We start from the raw sequence: 22102 nt of genomic DNA, 5'->3' as shown, positions 1-22102 counted from the left end.
TGTGTGGCTGTCACTGGGGCACAACCAAGGCCATCAAAACCAAGAAAAATGGCGATGAATAAAAAACTTTATGGAAATGCTGCAGGATTTTAGCTAAGTATGATGGTTGCATCACAGTGGTGTAGCTGTTTGCACTTTTCCCTCAAAGCAAGAAGGTTATGGGTTCAAGTCCACCGTATTTTGCTTGGAGTATGCATGTTCTCCCCATGTCTGCACGGGTTCTCTCCTGTTTCCTCCCATAGTCCAAAGACATGCAGAAGGTGAGATTAACTGTTAGGTTTACTGGTCATTCTAAATTTGCCCAAAGGTGTGAATGTGAGTCCAAAGGATTGTGTGTGTCTCTCTGTCTCAGCCCTGCGATAGGATCCATCCATCCGTCTGTCCGTCCGTCCGTCCATGTTTTCAACGTGATGGGAAACTACTGACTAAAACCAGGAAAATGTTTATTGAGGGAACAGAGATTACCGCTGGAGTGGTTTCCCCCTGCTGGACCTTAGAATGAAACAGGTTTAAGGGACTGGAAGAAAGCAGTTATATATGGCTTGTATCTCGTTAAGAAACATCAAAACTTTCACTGCCCATGAGGGCATGAGGATATTGTCATCCTTACAGAAACCACTGTTATCAGGATAAAAATGTTTTATCCAGGGATAAAAGGTGGACTTAGAGGAATTGTGAGTTAATTTAAGAAGACAAACCAGCCAGTAAGGCCATTCCACAACATAGCCCTCAATATAGACACGACTGCGTCTTTAATTTGTTACTGATCTGTATTTATGAGTAACAAATCAAAGGAACACAACAGACTTTGAAGTGTTCATCTGTAAAGCAATTCTTAAGTAGCATCAGTGCTACTTGAGTAAAGACTTAGCGCCTCTGTAGGAAAATAATACGAGGTCATGAGCTCAGAGGGGGAAGCACCTCTTCATAAAGTCACACCTTGGTTAGCTGTCTCCTTTATTCTGGATTTCTGGGTCGTCGTGGTTGCCTTCATTCTCGCTGTATCTCCTCAGAGGCGTGGACGAGGGTGGGGACTGTTTTCACAGGTCCCACAGGAAAACAGTCAGGAAGTATTACACGAGGCCCCAAACAGGGTGGTGGGGGGCAGCATAAAGGTCTTCCAGGAACTCCCCTTAACTAGCATCTCCTCATGAGCTGCTGTGGTGAGCTGTTGGTGCTTTTTGTTTTGATTCCTCTCCAGGTCTGGGACAGTCGCCATAAGTGACTCACTCTATTGGCTGTTGGCTGACTTTGGCCGCTTTTCATCTTAAACTTTTCCCTTTTTTTCCCTGCGAATTTCCTCTTGTTTTTCCAGATACAGTCCGTGGATGAAATAGTGGTGTTATTGTCTCAAAGTTTCCTGGACCTGCTCAAGGTCAGGATCTAGTTGTTTAAGCGTAAGCAGGGGACTTTATAAAGCGCTTGTATCACAGGGTTGATTGCACTGATGCAGGTGAAATCCCCCAACAATACAAAGGCTTGCTTCTCAGCATTAAACAGAGATTGAAGAAACTCGTAGAAGGCGGAAAAGAGACGTCAGCCGCAAGAACCACTGCTGCCATTCACCGAAATGGATAATAGCTGTGCCCCAGTGTGCTTTTGTTTGGTCTCTTTTCAAATCACAGTGAATTCCCCGATCTCATCAGCACACGGCGTATACAGTCATTATTTGTCTGGTGCTAAATCGAGCCCAACAAACTACTGTGGTACCAAACTGAAGAGCATAAAGGATATGAAAATTATAGATATGATTAACCAAGGGGAATCTTCTGGCTCTTAGAAATAGATTTTAATCATGGGATATGAACCAAAATGAAAAACAAAAGGAAGAAGTGGCAGCAGACGAAGCAGCCACAAAGTCAAAAGACAGACACGCAAACTTCTTCTTTTTCCAACAAAGATAATTCAGTTGTTTTAGGAATATGATATCACAGCCGCTGTAGTGTCTGCTTTCACAGTCGTCACTTTATTCGCAAAGAAGTGTTTGTGCATGTGTCATTACCACAGATGAGTCAGTTCTACCTTCTTGGATTGAGAGTGAAGGACTTTGAGGTGGAGAGTGTGTGGGCAAAAGTGAGAATGATCTAAACACCACCAGATGAAAGAGAGTCTGTGTAAAATCCGGACCCACACGTTTTATAAATACGACCTTGCTGAGCTTTAAAAATACCCAAGTAATGGTGTACCAAGTATTTTAAGTCCGATAATGAAGAATAAGATGCCCCACACTTCAATCATATGTTTATTGTTTTGTTTAGAATCCACTGAGGTGGTGTACTGAGGCAGACCCACATTATGTACAGTATGCATCCATTTATGTAGAAGTAACTCTTGACTTTTCTAAACACCCAGGTTCAGACAGTTTTTTCTGATCAGTAAGAGGGGATATCTTAATATGGTATACTTCACTGCTGTTTAAACCTTATGTTTGTGAGGGACAACCAATCAGAAGAAGGCTGGCTAAAACAGAAGGCAAGTGTTTCAAACACTGGGTCCTCTATCAGGTAGAAAGGGATCATTATGAACTGTGAATCATGCAGGTACTCCAGTAAAGTACAGAAACAAAATTTGGGGTTGTTTGTGTAATTTCCTTTTGTTATCATACAAAGCACAAGGTTTTCTTCCTGTAAATTCCAGCTAACTACGCTCAAGGAACACACTACAGTATCTCTGAACGTCATCCCCTCTGTTTTCCTGAAGCTGGCTCTTAAAAAAATGGTGAGTCAACATCCTCTCTCCCAAACGCTTCAGCTTCCAGCATTCCTGAAGGCCAGACACTTCTGCTCTGCAGCTTTCAGGCGGCCATGCTGGTTTCATTTGCTCTGGAATGATGGGAGATGAAGACAATATGCTGTACAATATGCTGCTGTGCTGTTCCATCAGTGTGGACGTGGAGGTTATGTTTGTTCAGCATCTCCTGGGGAAAAAATGTCATCCAGAACAAGTTGATCCCCAACACTTCCTGTCTTTGGAGGCAGGAAGAAGTTACAGTCACTATTCTGCGTCTTTGGATTCGAGTGTAGATATGTGGAGGGAGTCTTGATGTGAAAACTACAGTTATGAGAATCAGTTGGGGGTAAAACGGCAAAAAAATGTGATGGTTTGGGTAAATAATTTAGCTGAAATGTTTTTGTTGTTACAATTTGTGGGGGAAAGTTTGAAACTGAGGCCACTGTGTGTTTAAAGATATAACCTCATGACACTTCCTGCTATTGTGTTTGAGGACTTTCTCTGTCTTTGTGTGCACACTCACAGCTGTCAGGGGTTTTATATAACAGAGACTGAGTTTTTAACCCTTAAACATACAGTATGGGTCAAAAATGACTTTGTCAGTCAGGTTTATCACGTTCCTCTCATGCTTAAAAACACTATTTTATGTGTGGTTTTTAAAATGTTGTTCATTTTTTAAATTTCATCATTGTCTCCTCTCTGGTGTATTTTGGAGCACTTAATCTGTTGTCATCAATTAGCATCACATGCAACATGCCATTGACGTCTTCTTTCAAATGAAATAATAATAAAGCTTATAATAAAAATAAAAATGCAAGAATTAAGTCGTTTGGGTTTTATGTCTTTAGCCAATGAGCATGCAGAAAAATAATATGACCAAGATTTACAAAATAGACTTGATTATTTAGTCTGTGTGACCCAAAATGAGTTGCTGAGGCCATAAACTCAGCAGGAAAGTGCTTACAGGGGTCCAAAGTAAAAGCTATTTTTGCACAGATTTCTATAGGATCGCAGGTATTTTTGCAGCCACGGGTATCACCGTCTGGTAGTCTTCAGAAACAATGAAGCTTTAAAGCACTTGTGTATTGACTGCATGTTTTATACTGTCAACTAAACTAAACTACTAGCTGTCTGCAAGGCCTTGCCTGCAGTAACTCAAGCCGGTTAACTGTACCTGTTAAATGTGATTGTGGTGTTGGTGCTTTGAAGATATATGACAAATATGCCTATATAATAAAATGGCTTCCTGAGTATCTGATTGTATTAATGGAAGACTGGTATTATATTTGCTGCACTGTATGGACGCAGTTTGCTAACAAAGCTTACTATCCTGTTTGACGACAGCAATACTTTAGTGCCACTGGGGTGACATCACAGTACACAGTGATTAGTTAGTCTAGATTTTACTAGATTTTAACTTTCTTTGTATTTTTGCTTCATAGGATTTGATATAATTTTATTTCACTATAATTTGAGATGCCTTAAACTAAAGTAAAACATTTTTCAGGCTGAATGGTCAATAGTAGAGTAAAGTACAGAAAGAAACACGTGAAAAAAGTTACATATGGAGGTTTATTTTGATCTGAGCATTTGAAAACTTCACTTAAACAGAACCTGATTGGAAATCTGACCACTGAGCAAAGATACGTTCAGTCATTTTCGGTAAACCTCCATGTTCGTCGGTTACAGTGGAAGTGGCAGAGGATTAACAGGTGTTTCCTTATCTGACTTTTGTTCTCAAACACAATAAAACCATTATGTTAAAAAAAGAGGAACCACTTTAAAACTGAACGTTCAGCCTGAGGCCCATCCTACACCATCTGGACACACACTATGCTTCACCATTCCAAAGATACAGAATCAAGAAAATAACCTGCATATTATTAGATCTAATCCAGACGATTTAGCCTTCCAGATGTAAAGATTTATTCCAGATCTGCTGCAGTAATGATGCTTTGAAAGCAGGACAAAAAAAAACAGAGATTCAGAGTTTAACCCAAACACAGTCACATGTGTATTGCATTAAAAGACAGCCTATGATTCATCACATCAGGATGTTTTTATATACACATTATGTACTGAGATAAGCTGCATGCAGCTGTTGTTCCCCAGAGTGGGCAGTGAAGCTAAACGGTCACGAGTGTCTGATACATGAGCGGCAGAGGGAAACAAAAGCATGTTCAATGACGCAGGCTTAACGCCTGCTACTCTTTTAACAGGAAATAAAAATATAGCTTAGAGTGTGGGATGGTGAGTTAAAGCTGAATTTATTTAACGCTGCGATATGAAGTGATGATGAAAAGGAAGTGTTGCTGTAGTAACCGTCTGTGTAGACAGTCTGGCACGTATGCAAACAGTTTCAACCTCAGTTACCTGCTTCCCTGCAATAAAACAAATATTGTCACTTCCAGAGCTTTGATATCCATCCTCTACCTAAAATGTATCTGTGTGTCAACCACATAACATGGAACTGGATTTTAACAGATCACAAAGTCCCTTTCTTCCACCCAAAAGCACATAAACAAAAACATTACCCTATAATAGGGCAGTTTATCACCTCATTTGGCATTGCCACTAAGTTAGATAAAAGAACTGCCCGATTTTATGCAGGAGAGCCACAGATACAATATCGCTTGTTGATCTTTAAAACCACTGGATCCATTATGCAGTATCTTTCATCACGCCTTCTCTGCCCGGTCCTTCAAACGTCTCTCAAAGTTTGTAATTTGTTTTCTAAATGGGAAGCAGACTAAAGGTTTCTGGCACAAGTTCACCTGTTTCTAAGAAGAAGATGTCTGAGTAGGTCAAAACTCCAGGGTCAGTAGTGTAAAGATGAACTTTGTTGTGAGACAAGTGTTTTGCGTGGCGCAGGTTTCTTTTGTGCCCTAAAGGGCAGCTTCTTTCCCCATAAATTTAATGCAAATACGATACAATTGCAAGGCTTACATTACATGATATAACCACGTGTTTCCAATACACCATGCATGCAGAAAACAGAATTAATTTTCTGCCAGAAACGTCTGTACTTTGATTTGTATTGTCAGAGTTGCATGAAGCCTTTAAATCTTTCAACTGTGTTACAGCCCTGAAAAATCAACAGTATAACACGCAGCTCACATGACATTCTTTTTGTTTTTCGCATACAGGTAGATGATAAAGTCTAGAACGTTTCCAGAGTGGGATAAAAAAGATTTTGTGAATTTCTTCTTGAATACTTATCTCATCTGCTTCCTCTGGCCTGCGTAGGTGTGTGTTTGATCAGATTTTTCACCAGCTGCTGCAACAAATGCAAACAAACACACCACTTTCATCAGATGTCTTGATTGACTGTCGTATGGAAACACATGATATTACATTTCTTGTTTTTTTTCCCAGCCGTGGTTCGCCTACTGCAAACCAGTGAGAGAACCACAGACAAGATATAAAAACATAAAAATATGAAAATCTCAGTAGCTGCAAATTCCCCACTTTTGAACACTCCCATCAGTCTATCAAACAAAAAGAGGCTTTAATATGTACTTCAAGTTGCTGTTTGCATATTTTCATTAATCTTTTATTCTAAGGAAACCGTTACTTTGGGATGAAATGTTTATTATTTTTAAATCTTTCAAACCGATGCAGCTACAGACCAAGTTTTACAAATTAAACATCTGCACACTTCCTTAATAGAGTTTCTGGGCTGTTCTTTAACAAGCTGTTGGGTTAAAATTGTGAACCGTACAGGAAAGGGGCAGATAAATCCACAAAGTGATGATAGAAGAGACGACTGAAGGTATCAGTACCCCGCTGCTGGGAAACCAAATGCAAGAGTTTTATCTGATATGCAGATTATGATGCGATTACAGCGCTTTGCATTTATTTAGCTGTTCCGTTGTTGAAGCTGACGGCCACTCAGGTTTGCAATAAAGTTGAGTCATCTTAGTCACGCTGGGCATGTTTCGCTCCTTTTTTATAATTTCTATGTAAAGGACAATTTCTGTCTTTATTTCAGACATCATTTCTCTATATTGCACATTACCTGCTCTCGCTCTCCCCATTAAACACACACGCAGACTGCCAGACAGATGGATATGTAGATGCATGCATACCTATAAAGCTGGGGGTTGGTTTTTTGTTTTGTTTTTTTCTAACCCTGCCTTGAGTTTTATTCTCTTATCTTTAGGGTGGATTTCCGGCACATTTGTTACCCACATCCTTTGCCGTGACGGCCCACACAAGCTTCTGCCCTCGTAACACACACAACTTACCACCCCCAGTTTCTGAGATTAAAAACCTCCTCCTTTTTTGATGATATTTGTGCTTCAGAGAGGCTGGTATCTTGCGTGAGAACAATATTAGTGGTTTTGTCTGGCGTCTCGTCTCTGCAAATAAGTAGCTGTGTAAGTGCTAAGCTAAACTGCTTCCTCATTATTAACCATCAGCACACTGATCCAGCATTTGAACCTGAGGGGACTAACGGCCAATCAGATGCCACAGCATGTAGCAGGATTGAGAAATAGCACTCTGGTCTGAACTGTTTCACCACAGAGGCTCAGTTCTGTCCTACAGGCCCTCCCGCTTCCCTTTCTCAAATGTTCATTTTCACAACTGACAGACGGGAAGAGGACTCGTCCCCCAGGCACATTTTGTTCTACTGTGTCTTGAGCTACTTTCAGCTGGTTTAAAAAGTCCAACTCTACAGCTGAATTTGCATGTAAAGGGACACAAAAGGAACGTGCATATGCATGAGGGGTCAGTGGAACTTTTTCCCCTCTGATCTCCAGTCTTAAAATTAAGATTCGCCAATTGATTAAACCCTGTCGAAACAAGGCTCTGGGACTTTGGATGAAAAGCTCAAAACTAAAATTAAGTAGATAAATAAGTACAGCAAGGCCAGAGACAGCATACTTTTTTTATTTAGGCATTTTTGTTTCGCGTGTGTTGTGATGGCTGTTTGTTATTGCTGGAGTAATGAGCAGTGTATGAGGAACTATTAGAGACATTATTCAGAGCTAGTTCAGTGCTCGACTGGGGAGAGTGTTGTGCTGGTTTGTTTTTGTAGCAGCGGTTGCAGATGTCCATTAAAACTCCCGCATGCACGCAATAAGTAACAAAAGTTACATGTGGCTGTGCAGAAGAAGCATATTGTGGCTTTCAGCAAGTGACTGAACTCACAGGAAACCAAATACAAGACATAAATAAACCAGAATAAAAACATTTTATGCTATCTTTGTCAGAACCAGTTTCAGTTTGAAACTGTAAGAGTGCATAAAACGTTATCTTTTTTTTCACACCCCTTAAAGAGCCTGTTTGAAATTTAAGACTTGGCTTTAGGGTAAAAGTCAGAATTGCATTTAGATGAGAGTTTTTGAATGTCCACGCAAAGATAGCCAAGCAGCCATGTCTGTGTCTGTGTATGCATGCACATCCCTCCACACACAAAGTGGTGTAGGCAGAAAGTCTCTCAAGGGCAAGGGTGTCAGACCCACTTTAGTTAATGGGCCACTTACAGCCCAATTTGATTTCAAGTGGGCCAGACCATTAAACCTATTGCGTGGCAGCCTACCTTTCTTTCAGTGTGAAGAAGTGCATCCATTTACAGTAATGATATAAAAAAAAAACGCCTGACATGAAAAATATATAACTGTCATTTTAACAGTATTTCCTAATGCACATCCATTACAGTTTAACTTCCATCTACAAAGCCACAAAATCTTCTCAGGTAGAAGTTTTTGGAACTCTGCAGCAGATAAGAAGGGAGTCTCTGCTCTCAACAACAGATCACGCTGCCTGCTGAAAGTACACTGCATCCTAAAGGACTCATCTCCCCTGCCTATCTGCTGTTTGAATGTCAGCCCTCAGGCAAACATTTCAGGTCCATCAAAGCATGATGGACTGCACGATTAATCTCAGATCCATCACAGTGAGCTCTGCTCTGAAATCACCCACACTAAAATCAATAACACATCAAATCTACAAGCACCCAGGGCCACACTATTTATTGTTATTTCTTGTTTACTATATATACACAGTTTTCTTACACAAGTGCAATAAAACTGCTATGGGCATTTTTACTATCTTAAGCATACAAGAATATATGGAACTGTGTGTGTGTGTGTGTGTGTATGCACACCTGAGCTAAATGGACTGATTCTTAAATAGCGCTTTTCTACTCTCCCGGAGTACTCAAAGTGCTCTACACAACATGCCTCATTCACCCATTCACACCCACTCATACAAGCACTCAAGTGCAACTAATAAACATTCACACTCCGATGAACGCAATTTGGGGTTAGTATCTTGCCCAAGGATATTTGGCATGCAAACTGGGGGAGCCAGGAATCAAACCACCAACCTTCCGATCAGTAGCGGATCTGCTCTACGACCTGAGCCACAGCCACCCAGGTAGTGTGCAGGATTTCTTTGTGCATTTTTTACACATTGACAATAAGTGAATCTAAACAAGCGCAGTATTTTACCCTTTCAGTCAAAGACATTCTCAAGACCTAGAAATACATTGCAGGCCAAGAGCTATAAAACTGAAGCTATTATTGACTTAGCATAATTATCATGCTTTCTGAGGTTATTAAGCAATTAGTATTTAGTAATCTAGATTCGGGGTCGGTTCTCACCTTCAGGCCACATGTCTGACATTCCTGGTCTGGAGGGAACTCACACTAAGTATGACATGAATAGGACAAACAGCTCACACATACACACACAACTGAAAGTTCTCAATAATGCTTTTAAAGGCATCTCACAAGAGCTGGCCCCAGAGGTCATTTCCAAATCTTGCAGTCTATAGAATCACCGGACTTCACCTCAGGTGACATCGTGCTACATACATTAGCGGGTAGACTGCTCCCAGGGGCCCATCATCTCACACGTCAGATGCAGTGAAGTGGAAATTTAAGCTAGAAAAGTCTCATGTTCCGCGTTGGATTTTTTATTTTAAATTGAGTAGAAACATCTTGAGACGAGGCGTGATATATATATATAAAAACAAAACAAAACAAAAAAACCTGGAAAATATTCTGTTAATTTCCCTTTATTCATGTACCTGCATCACCTACTTCCAATTCTGAAGCTGCTTTTCCACTTAAACATTGTGAGAGAAGAAAGTTTATAATCCAGCTTACTAAGAATTGTCATAAACTATTGTGACAGTAGAGATGGCAGTTAAGTTTATTAGTAATTAGTTCACGAAGCACAAGAAGCAGAAACTGAAGCAAACCTGTCAAACCCACTTGTGCAAAGACTAAAACAAATTCTCCACTTAGTCTTTATGTCAACAGCAGTCTTTAAGCTTGTGGGTGTCATGCAAATATTTGCAACAGCAACCACACGCCTAGCCTAATCTCCTGTGGTGTTAATTGCTGAGCATCAACTGCACCCTGCTTGTTTGGGCCCCACATCTCCGTTATATAGCTCTTCCACACATTGTGCACTAATGACAATTATCTTGACTAATTAAACCCTCGTTACACATTTGGCCCATTCACTCCAACCCCATATTTTAAGCACCAATACACACGCATAACAATCCTTTATAACGACGTCCTTTCCTCTGCTTCTCGCTAGAAAAACGAGGATGAGAGGGCCTGGCTTTGACACATGTCCACATACCATCGCTCACCAGCATCGTCACTCCTAATGCATCTGTGAACGAGCAGCAGAGGACAAAAGGGATCAACCCAACAGAGCCAATGAGAGAGTGACCACCATGACCTCATGGGTCAGCTGGGAGCCAGGAATGAAAAGACTCCAAGCGACCCCCGCCCAACAAACGCTCACACACCCCAACACCCAGCGAGCCTTTGGACAACTGAAGCCGCCATGGGAATATGGTAGTGTGGAAGAGTAGGAATCAGCATTCGCCTGCAGGAGCTGAAAGAAAGCGGTTGTGTTTGGAATTCTGGGTCATGCCTTTCTCTGCACATTCCTCACTATTCTCACAACAATAAACTGTGTCAGAGCAGATACAACAGCTTCCATTCTGGATATCTCACACCACAAAAAAGCCTAAAGCATCCCAAGCCGCACGCTAACCTCCAGAACTCGGCTGATAAGATTCTTAAACGGTGGAAGAGTTGTGAAATTATAAAAGCTTACTATATTTAAAAGCATCACATGGAGCAGAGCACATCTCCACCAGGGGAAATTACAGATTGTGTGTACACTCGGGGTCTTGGCACTAATTTAAGCTTGGCAGCTACAATTCCCACAAACAGTTGTGGCTTGGGGAGGAAAATAGCTTTTCAAGCAAGTTCTGCACAAAATAATACGCATATAATCATCAGCCACAAGTTTTATTTTTGGGAACCGTGACCTCGAGTAGAGAAGACAAAATATGATCAGCCTGAGTCATCTGAAGTCATTATCAAAGTTTTTTCTTACAAAATGTTCTGCAACGCAGTCACAATGATCATCGGTGTTTTATTCAGCTGTCAAAATTAAACTTGTGCATGCAGTACAAACTGGGACATCCTTCATTCTGAACATGCAAAAATAAATAAATAACTTAGAACAAAAAAAAAAAAAAAAAAAAAAAACAACAACAACTTATGTACAGCCATAAAACACTGAATGCTACCGAATGTAGCTAAATGTCCATTGGTCTACCCATTTAAACAGGAAGAGGTGCAACTACAGAACCAATACACTTTGGTCTTAAATTCTTCACTCTTTGGGGCTGCTTGCTGTTTTCTTTGGCACTTTAGTTTGGCAGTAATTATTACTTTAAGTCTTTAGTTCTGCTGTCTGTGAACAGTTTGCCGCTCACAGTTTGCTCTCCTCCTCCTCCAGTGGTCGGTTTAAGCCGGGGATGAATTTGAGGAGGCGTCTGCGGAAGCTTTTCTGTTTGGGCTTCCTCTGCAGCGTGGCTCCCGGCTTCTCCCCCGGAACGGACGACGACGACGAAGATCCTTTGACGTAGCTGCGAGTGCTGGCGCTGCGGGTCAGCTGCGTCTTGGGCGTTGAAAAGAACTCGCTGGTCGGCCGGAGGCGCTGCAGCTTCGGTAACTGTTCTTTCTTTTTTTCTGCACTGTCAGAGTCCACGCTGCCATCCGCCTGATATATGCAGGTTTGGTAGAGAGGGTCATCCTCGGTGGCCGTGCTGAGAAAGCTGGCGCTGCTGCTGGTGCTGCCTGTGCAGTGCAGGGCTCTCTGAAGCGCAGGGCTAGGAGCGCCGAGGCTGCCATACACACCGGCTGACTCCAGGGACTCATACAAGGCGGCGTCACTCATTACTATACCTGCGGTGAAGAAGGGCAGCGTGAGGACATGGGAAACTGACCAATTGTAAAGAAAACATGAATAATAAATGAAAAAACACTGCTTTAATTTTCTGTGAGTCTTGTTTGCCTCATTTTGCACAAGCGACCACCCAACTATAGCAACGAGCTGTTTGTTTTCTACTATGTAATCAGGACTTCCTGCAAAGCAGCAGTCATACACATCCTGATTCTCTCCCCCTCAAGAAGGAGGTAATGTGATTGGTACAGTTTGTTATCAGGATGACATAAAATGTTCTGGATACATATACATGAACTTGTTTTTAATTAATTTATGGTTTGTTTTTTTACATTTGGGATTTAGTGTGACCTGGAATTTGACTACATTTTGGAATCTTGTCTGGATGTGGAAAAAGTACTAATAAAGTAGAATAGAAGAATGCAGACTCTGTATGCATGTACAAGTTGAGCTGCACAAGGCCAAAAAAAAAAATCACCTACCATGAACAAGGCGCTGCTCCTGCACCATCAGTGAGCGATATTCATCCCATTTCTCATGAAGCGTTTGCTAAAAGACAACACAAGATATTGGAATTGATTACAAGAGGAAAACAAAACAACACAACATACAGACAGGAAATCCACCACCCTCATGTGCAACCTTTAAAAGCAATAAAGCTAAATCATCTGAGCCCACACCACAGGTGTACTAAACAAAAAAATAAAATAATAATAATATTAAAAATACGGTGCCAGTTTAGATCAGTGCTTGAGCAGGTAACCAACATGCCACGTGGCTAGAATTAGAAGCTACAGACTAAAACGGAGTTGAAGATGGTAAATCTACATGTCATAGACTGTTAACTGAAGTTTAGACTTGTCATCGTTGCATAAGCGGCCTTCACTCATTTCACTTTTTTTTTTTTTTATCTTTTCATAAATGAGTCAACAACCACGTCACATTTATTTACACATTAACATTTACTTCATCTTGTGCGTCAAACGTGTCGTGTTCAGCAGCAGGTTTTAAAATGTTGGTTTATTCTCTCAGGCAGCTGTGTCGCTGAGGATTAGAAAAAGGACAGCTGCTGTAATCTTGGGGGAAAGCTCGCTCACTTAAGGCCACTTCACAGGCAGCTCGAGTCAAGAATGTGTGCAGCCATCAGTGGGCCTGCTGCACAAACTGCTAATGTAACAGGTGGCGGTGCTGCTGGAGGGACAGGTGTGGAGGGAGGGAGGTGTGGTGTGGTGTCTATATCCAGCGTGTAACTTAATGTTTAAGCGGGTGCGCATGTGTGAGAGGCTGCTGGACGCTCATCCGTTCTGACTCACCACTGACAAACAGTGAACAACTCACCTTTAGATACTGCAGCCGGGCCTCTAGTTCAGCTTTTCGAATTGAGTCACTGTAAACCGTCTCCAGCCTTTAAACAAAAAACCAGAAGGCAGTAGAGTTAACAGGCGTAGCAGGAAGCGCATAAAAACTACAAGGGCAGAAAACAGCGATTTAAAAAATAAATAAATAAAACTTGACCATATGAAAGGCTCTTTTCATAAAGTTAGTAACAGGAACGGGTTTGGTTTACAAGCAAGGGGGGAGAACAAGAAACACAGTTTCCACTTAAGTGCCGCAAATCTGTTCAAATAACATGAGCGAGAGAACATACAGAGCTCGTTTTCACTCTAACAGCTTTTACTGACTTGAACTGTAAGTATAATTTGATGATGTCAGTCTGTAAAGTGTGTCTACACTGGCGCTCTGATGCGGTTCGCCTCACTTCTTCTGCATCAGCTCAGAGAATCTTACACCATGCTAACTTTCTTTTAATCTTTTACAAGCAGAGAAGGGGGTTGAAGAAGACTGTGTGGTTCAAATTAAAAACACCCACTCAGCACACCGACAGATAAGGACTCTAAACGGCGATGTGCCAGATAATAAAGCTGAGGCACACAAATTATTCTAAGAGAGTTAAACGAGTACAATACGGAAGGATTTTTAAAGTTAACCTCAATTATTTTTCACGTTTTTCCTGGACTCCAAAAACAGAAATAGCACCTTCTGATTGTTTTCCTATATGCAAGTGACAATAAAAGCAAACTGCCACGTTTCATGCCAGTGCAAATGTTTACCATCTGCATTGTTAATGAAAAACTGTAACTAACATCTTTCATGTTACCTTAACAGAATTCAGGATGTACCGCCTCTCTGACGTTAATCTCAAAACCAAAACGGCACTTTTGTGAGAAATTATTCTCATCTTTCCTGATTTGGCCCTCTGTTACCTTTCAAACTTATTTGGTTTCTGTTCCCATGTGAAACACATTCACTTTTGTTAGAGTTAGAGAGGTGAACCATGAAGTGAGCATCCTGTCAGCTCTATCAACCGTTTAGCCACCGCGATGAACTGAGCATACTTATTAACAAATTCTGAGGAAAGTGTTTTGAAGCCACTGTTGTTGGGTTTTGTGAGTCTGTGTACCTGAGCGAGTTCCCACTGGCTCTGATGAGCTGAACGATTTCCTTGTGTCGAAACCCCTCCACGGTGGCTTCGTTCACACTTGCGATGGTATCCCCTGCACAAACACAAATATACAAACGTGTATGTTAGCCAGCCGCGCCTCACGAAGCAGCCAGATGAGGCACACTTCTGAAGGAAACCTCAACACATGTGCGAGACAAATGTGGGAGGACTAGTTCGCGTCTTCGTGGCATATGGCTCGTCACAGGACCGCAGAAAAGCGTTTATTTGCCATTAAACCGTTTACATCTGGGTAGCTGTAAAGTCGCGTATGTCACAAAGTTCTACTTCAGTTTCATCAAAGCAGGAAAAGATGTGGCGTGGATACTCGTGTGACAGCATCTTTTGTGAGATTTTAGCCTACTTTGACCTTTCAAAAAAAAAAAAAAAAAAATCCCCACTGCGATGAAGTCATTGTGTTCACAGCAAGACTGAGAGTGGGGGGGACAATGGAGCGAGTATGCAAGGAATTTAGGAAGTGAAACTAAAGTGACAGACGCAGGTTGAAGAAAATGGGCGGTAAGAGCAGCAGCACATAATCTCCTTCCCTCTTTTTTTGACATAATGGAAATATAACACTGGGTGTGGACAGCTTGTGACTGACCAATCACAATTCACTTGATAAAATATTTTCTTGTCTTTCCCCAGTCTCTCAAAAACACAAAATATGAATGCACTTCCTGGTTTAATTAATTAGTTATAACACATTAGCTGTTTGTAATTTTGACTTCTTTTTCTCATTTTTTAAAATTCATTTTATTTTGTTTTTTTAAGAAGGAAGCCAGACATTAAAAAAATATCACTTCCTTCAAAGTTAATTTGCTTTTGTGTCATTTGCCACATTGGTGAGTAGTCGATCACCAGCTTGTTTGTTGACTGGGAAAAATGAGTAGGGATACAGTCTTCTTTGTGCTTCCCTAAACAACCAACAGAAACTCACGAGTGCTTATGTTGACGCACGTTACACAAGCGTCAGCTGGCAAACAACGACCTGAACCGAAGCCTCGTGTCACGCTCGCTTCCCCTCGAGTCTATTTCAAGTTTTTCTCCAGGTTATTTTAGGCTTAAATACAGCTCAGATAAAAAGAGGAAAACATACAGAAGGAGGAAGTTTGCTTACCAACTTTAAGTCCTGCTTGCTGAGCCGGGCTGTCATTGTGGACCTTACACACAAACGTACACATCTCTACAGAGTTTTGGTCCTGATGGTGAAGACCGTAAGTCTGAAGGAGACAGAAAAATCACACTGAATAAAAGGAACTCACACACACACAAAAAAACTTTCCCAGCCTAGGTGCCGTCTTATACGTGTTGTAAATGAATGTGGCAACGCTGAAAAGCCACTGAATAACCGGCAGAGGAAGTCATGACAGACAATGCAGGAAAGAAGATATCACTGAACACGCGGAGATGTGACGCAAAGAAGCAAATGAGGTTTTCTTCCCCTCGTCTGATGAAACATGCCCGGTTGATGCGCCACACTGAAGTTATTTTAATGCCCCGCTCATCACAGTTCACAAATCAACTACTATACACCACTAAATGTCAAAAGGAAGTACTGTAACAATAATTTGGAAAGCTACAGCTATAAAGATAATAAAACACAAAAAGACAAATTACAGTTGTAATTACTCTTACTGTTCTATCATCACATGACCAATTTCATAACCAGTTGTTGGGTTTTATTAACTGCTGCAAGAGAAAAGTGACAAGATTGGTGGGGGGGGGGGGGGGGGGGGGGGGAAGGAAAATCAACAAGAAATTGCTGTAAACTAATGGGTGAATGACTGAATGTAGTGTGAAGCGCTTTGGGGTCCTTAGGGACTAGAAAAGCGCTATACAAATGCAGGCCATTTACCATTTACTCAGGGGTAATAAATGTCCCCTATAACAAGTAGTATTTACTTTTGAAAACTTCAATCTGACTCCAGGATATTGGGTTGTATTTGCTACTTTAACCTAACCACATGACGTGAGCATTACTTAAACTCAAAGGCCAAATATTTTGTTGTTCTGGCAACCGTTTTTGTAACTTCCATACATATTTGCATGCTCTTCCTAGTTTCTGTCACCACAGCTCCTCTACAGAAGGTCAGACCACTGCAGAACATAGACTTCCCCTAGCAGCAAAACTGTTAGTCAGCATGCTGCTGCTGAAGGAGCTTCTACCTTACAAAGAGAACCAACTTCCAGCTGAGAGAAAAAAAGAAAACGAAGTATCCCATAAAATAAAATTCAAGTTATAAAAGGCTATCTGCTCCCGAATTCAGCCTGACAGATTGTATCCTATTCAAATCAGCCTGATCCTGCTGCTCGTTTCCTTCTCACGCAACCATGCAAATATTGTTTCAAATGCAAATATCACATTGATGTGCTCGATCCTCGACTCCCAGTATTAACAGAGCAGACGGCGAGAGAAAAAAAAAAAACAAAACAAAACAAAAATTTGTCTTTCTCTGTCTCTTTCTCTGTGTAGCATCAAACTTGTCCTCATGATCTCACTTCCTTCTGGTCAGGAAGGGTGGGAACGTGCAGCAAAAATCCAGAAATAGAACAATATAGTTATATCGCTTCCTCAAAGAAGTACTTCAGTCCAAGAAGTCTAAAAAGACCGCCAAAGCACGATAATGTGAAGATGTACTCGCACGCTTTAATCATTTAGCAAACTATTTAAAGAATGAGGTCTGAGCAACAGAGCCGATATTGTGAGGTAGGGAGCTTCAGGGCACACGAGTGAGATCAGAGACAAACTGAGGTCAGAAGTGAAAAGTTTCTGTCTGCTGAGCAGGGCAGAGCGGGGCAGGTATTACATGGAAGGCATGTGAATAAACCACACTGCTCAAAATACAGATGCTGGGAGAAAAAGTACAAATAAAAGCATCTCCACAGTCATGGGATTAACATCAACGGGTTTATTGATGTATTGACTGATGTGTGACCTTTCCTACACAGAACAGGATGTACAAGCTTCTGTCACTTAGGTTTTATCATGTGTGGACAGAGATAGTGGCGGATCGTGAAAGTGGCACTCGAGAAGTTCAGAAATCCACTCCAACCCCCCAAATATCACTCCCAAACTTACCTGAATCTCAAAACCAAATGCCTCCTCTTCTTTTTTCTCCAGGACCACCACCTTCCTAAAATAAAATGATAAAAGGAACATTTTGTCACTGTTAACTGGACAAACTCTCCTCTGGGTTTGCTGCAGCCAACGCTGCTTCTTTTACGTTTTTAAAGGTAGCAGTGCAAAGACCAAGTGATCGTGTAAGAGTCATGTCGGTCTAACAGTTGATGCCTAATTCTTTTTAGTCTTAAAGGAGGTATTCACCTTCTGATTCAGTTGTAGAATCAAGAAAAATAAGAAGGTTAACCGGTACAAACAATCTCAATAAACGATGGGTAAACAAGGGGGGGTTTGTCAAGGGTGTACCCAATTATAGCTGGAATCAACTCCAGCAACTCCACGACCCTGAATGGGACATTTAGTTACGACAATGGGCGGATGAATGGGTTTTATACTACGATTTGGACAAAATAGGACATTTATAGATGTCGCCTTGAACACTAGGATATAGTTAAGGAGAAGTTTTCACTGTTTCCAACACAGCAGAGGCATAAATGTCCTTTCCTTTTTTAAATTTGATGGGGGTTACATGAACCACAATCACGGCTTTTTAGTTTTATCTCTAAACTCGTAGTCTTCAAAGCCAGCAGAGTCTGTGTAGTTGCTTTAGTTTCTGTAATTTATGCAATGGTGTGTGCTTATATTAGACATGGTCAGTTTGAAATGATAAGGTCAGGGTGTGACACTGTAGGATGTTAAAGAGCGGGGATATCCTTTAGAGGCTTATATCACCTTTCTGTCACAGGGACCATGGAGTAGGCTGCCCAGAATGAGATAAACGATGGTGCAAATCTATTCTAGCACAGTCCAATAATAAAAGTATGGCTTATGGTTTTAGAGCTCGTTCGAACATAGCTTAATGATGTTTATTCTGACGCATCCATAAAACAGCCTTTTATGTACGTCAAACACAAAATTCAAGAGGAAGGATGAGTGAAAGTCAGTGAGAGGTTAATGTCTGTGTTTCTCTGCATCCTTAACTAAACTGCATAACAAAACTCCTCCACTGGCTGCACAGGACTTCCTCTGTATGCAGGAGCATGTGGACGTCACATGCAGACGTACAGTAACAGTACAGCGGTCTGTTGGAGTGAGGCTCAATGAATATTTATAACCTCCCTTAACAATGGCTTTAATCAGTGTTCCCCCTGTTTGAACAACTGCCAGTCACTCCGATATGAGGCTGCTCGCCCTGAATCATTTTTCTGAGGAAGATGCCATCGTGAAAAAATTCATGTGAAGGCACAGTGAGAGGGAAAAATTTAAAAAGTCCAAAAAAAATATCAGAGAAAGATGAGGGATGTTGTACCTTTGTGGTTCTGGCGTCTGCGTAAGGGGTTTCCACTTCTGTAAGCCGCCACCCTGCAAGGAGAAAACGAAACAAGATGTGAAGCATGTCACACACCTGCGTAGCTTCAAGTTTACTCATGAGGATTTCCCCCCCCTCCCCCTCCGGGCATTTCCTAGGCACACCTACTGAGCACTTCAGCGATCAGTGGCCAGTCCATCCAGTCGTCTCGAATAATGAGCCAAGAGTGTTTTGGTATTGTTAAGCTACTTAACCTGCATACCAGCATGGAGATATTGTTGACAAAACCAGAAATGCGTGACTGCTGCTCTGTTTACTCATTACATCAAAACAAGTTGCACGCATACCTACAAGCATAACAGCAAATTGGCTGCCTTCAGGCACAAACTGTCAACCAATCTAAAAACTGCAGCGCTGTTTACACCAAGTTCAGTCTATTAAAAGAAGCAAATAAGACACAGAGGTGAGCACAATAACAGCATTGAGAGAAAAGCCAACTCACCAGCAGGAGCAGTTCAGGTCCCCGCCCCACCTAACTGTGTAAATAAGGCAGGTATCTGTCCAGAAGGCTCCACTAAAATCACTTGAATCAATCCACCTCTGTTCCAGCTCAATCATTTTCAAATCCTGCTCCAATGAAAGGCTGCTTTGTGCTACAGTCTCTCTGGGTAGTAAAATGTTGCTTTCTTTATGTCCCAACACTTACAGAATTGACCCAGAGGAGTCTCAATGAGTGCATTTATTCCCAAATACCCAGAGAGACCAACAGGGGTGGCTCAAGCAGGATCTCCATCCCCGAGTGTACACAATGCTGTGTTGTAACCCGGCGCACTAGCGTATGTGTGTGGGTTTAACTATGCCTCAGTCACAACAGGGCACTGTGAAAGGAGTTTTTCCAACTCTGATGTGCTCTTTGGGCAGAAACTCCAAAGCAAGTTGAGCAACAGAATTCACTGAAATCAGCTTCATGAGAGGAAAATAAAAGCGACTGATGCAGTAGCCAAACAAATTTACAGTATAAACATTAAGCATTACGCAACATGGACTAAAGGATGAGGGCTGTCAGAAACCGTTCCTAAAATCCAGACTAATATGTAGGCCACGGGTTAAAATCATTTCCCCTGAAATAAGAAGACTCAGGGCCAATTTATAACCAATCAGATCACAATCAGCCACAACATTCAAACCACGGCAGGTGATGTGAATAACAATGATCACACTGATCCTCATGCTGACCCACCCCCACCTACCTGCCCCAAAGTCAACGGCTGTCCCTAACTGCAAAACAGCTCAGGGAAGGAAGAAGACAAACAGCCCGAAGCGAAAGATCCGGGCAGGTGATCTGCATGCTGTGACTAACTGCTGTAAGTTTTAAACAAATAAGCACGTCCCTCCGGACTCTGTAGCGCATCCTGTAGCTCTGATGCAACTTACTGTTAAAATGACAACAGTGACAAACTTTCTATGAATCATCAAATGCAAATTTGCTTTTGTAACAATCTACCTGTTCTCAACTAAAACTCTTATCAGTCATGAGTCATGTGTTTAATCTTAGAGATCACTTTCATCTAAATAAAGATGTTAAGGCATAAAGAACATGGGCGAAGTCTGTTTCATGCAACATAAGATTCAGAGTCTGGGTGGGCACCCTTGCCCCTAGATGGGCTGCTATAAGATGTCCTGTGTGGCGCCGACCAGCCACTCACTGGATACAATAACTTGATAACCCTTTTAATAAGCTTACAGTCTCTGCTTAAATAATAAAAGGACTAATAGGAAACATACAGAAATTACTGTGTAAATGGTTTTTGCCTTGTAAGTTAAAAAAGCACTAAATAAATTTAATAAAACTTTAATTTATTAGTTTACCTGCCAAAAAAATAAACTTTTGCAGGTACATTCAGCTAATAAACTTTTAAAAGGAACAGTAGCAATACCTTTTTGTAGTTTCTGGGCAGCGTCCCCCCCGAGTAAGCCAGGGTCTTGTAGTTGTAAACCTCCGAGGAGTTGCTCGGTGTGTCCATAGTCCTGCAGCTGTCCGACTTTGACGAAGGGAAATAAATGTCGTCTTGAGATGCGGGACCGCTGTCCGGTCCATTGGAGTTCACCTTCTTCAGCCTCCTGAACGTCATTGTTGTTGAAAATGAAAACTGAAAAAAGTAAAAATAACTTTCTTGGTGTCCTCCCACAGAGTCTGAAACCTGCCGAGGGAGATGCTGATCGAATTTGGAGCTTCAGCGTGGAGCTAACTACAATTTCTCTTGTTTCCTTTGAATAGTTTGGAGGCGGGGACTGTTTTGAGGAACACAAATGAGTGCCAATAGCAACAGAGACTTGCCTCCTCCGCGGTGCCTTCATGTGCACCTCGGATCTTTTCTGATTCGTATTGAAACAACAGCAAACAGTGTTTATCAAGACAAAATAAATAAATGCCGTTAGTTTCTTAGCTGAAAGAAAGAAAGTCGAAAGAAAATCAACCAGTAGGTAAAAATGTAATCCAAAAATTCCAGAAAAGAAGACGGAGTTTCCGCTTATTTGCTAATATTTTCTAAATATTTTCACTATAGGGACAACTGATAGGACAAAACGATACTTCTGATTTTTAGAAGTATCAGACAAAATTATCAGCTGAAATACCTCAGCTTCTCATACTAATTGGTAGCAGTTTGAATGTTGGATCACCCACTTCAGCTTCCTTCTGTCTTTAGAAATCTTAATGAGTCTTTGCCAAAAGAGATTAAGCCTGCTGCAAATGAGTGCTGGATCTGAACCCAGGCAGCAGGACCATTTGGATAGATTTAAATCCTCTGATAAGGTGACGCAGGAAGGTTTTCATTTATGTTTATTACCAGCCCATGCATTATGAATCAGTCCAATATAATAAGTTGACTGATGATTTTCTATCCTTTTGTTAAAAGTTAAAAAAACGATTCTGCTTATTTTTCTTTAATAACATTGAAAAACTGCTTTGATTATTTGCTCATTCATCAATTTGGGTTATTTCAAATGAGGGAGAAGCTGCAAAAAAGCAAATGTGCCTTGCAGAAATAATCGTGTGTAAATTTCATTAGAAACCTGGGGTCTTACATAATGTTCTGTGTGGCCGACTGTTTGCATTACAGTTGTGTAAACCTTTGTGACCACCAGCCATTGACAGAGTTTCCACAAGAGTGTCATTGTGTTGTTAGTGCTCACACTGCTGTGACAG

The 22102-nt window shown here is 41.3% G+C and overlaps 1 protein-coding gene across 2 annotated transcripts; it reads right to left on the bottom strand.

Moving 5' to 3' along the window:
• Positions 1-11256: 11256 nt before the first annotated feature.
• Positions 11257-21191, bottom strand: tamalin (trafficking regulator and scaffold protein tamalin). 2 transcript variants are annotated; one of them, XM_026154744.1, is made up of 8 exons: positions 20832-21191; positions 18895-18947; positions 17544-17598; positions 15582-15684; positions 14423-14516; positions 13300-13366; positions 12444-12510; positions 11257-11963 (listed from the first exon to the last, which is right to left on the bottom strand). In XM_026154744.1, exons 1-8 carry the CDS (start codon positions 21024-21026, stop codon positions 11488-11490), a joined length of 1110 nt encoding a protein of 369 aa, XP_026010529.1. In that variant the 5' UTR covers positions 21027-21191; the 3' UTR covers positions 11257-11487. The 2 variants fall into 2 exon arrangements, with proteins under 2 accessions (XP_026010529.1, XP_026010530.1); XM_026154745.1 differs by lacking the exon at positions 20832-21191 and adding an exon at positions 19397-19411.
• Between the last annotated feature and the right edge of the window lie 911 nt (positions 21192-22102).

Source organism: Astatotilapia calliptera, chromosome 20, assembly GCF_900246225.1.
Source record: "Astatotilapia calliptera chromosome 20, fAstCal1.2, whole genome shotgun sequence".
NCBI classification, from domain to species: Eukaryota; Metazoa; Chordata; class Actinopteri; order Cichliformes; family Cichlidae; genus Astatotilapia; species Astatotilapia calliptera.
This window is presented reverse-complemented; position numbering and strand designations above follow the sequence as displayed.

Bases quoted from the DNA above. Each gene is read 5' to 3' on its own strand.
- tamalin (XM_026154744.1), bottom strand. From the start codon at position 21,026: ATGACGTTCAGGAGGCTGAAGAAGGTGAACTCCAATGGACCGGACAGC. The intron at 15,685-17,543 runs GTAAGTTTGGGA...TGTCTCCTTCAG, and splicing joins CATTTGGTTTTGAGATTCAG to ACTTACGGTCTTCACCATCA. The intron at 14,517-15,581 runs GTAAGCAAACTT...GTGTTTGTGCAG, and splicing joins GCAAGCAGGACTTAAAGTTG to GGGATACCATCGCAAGTGTG.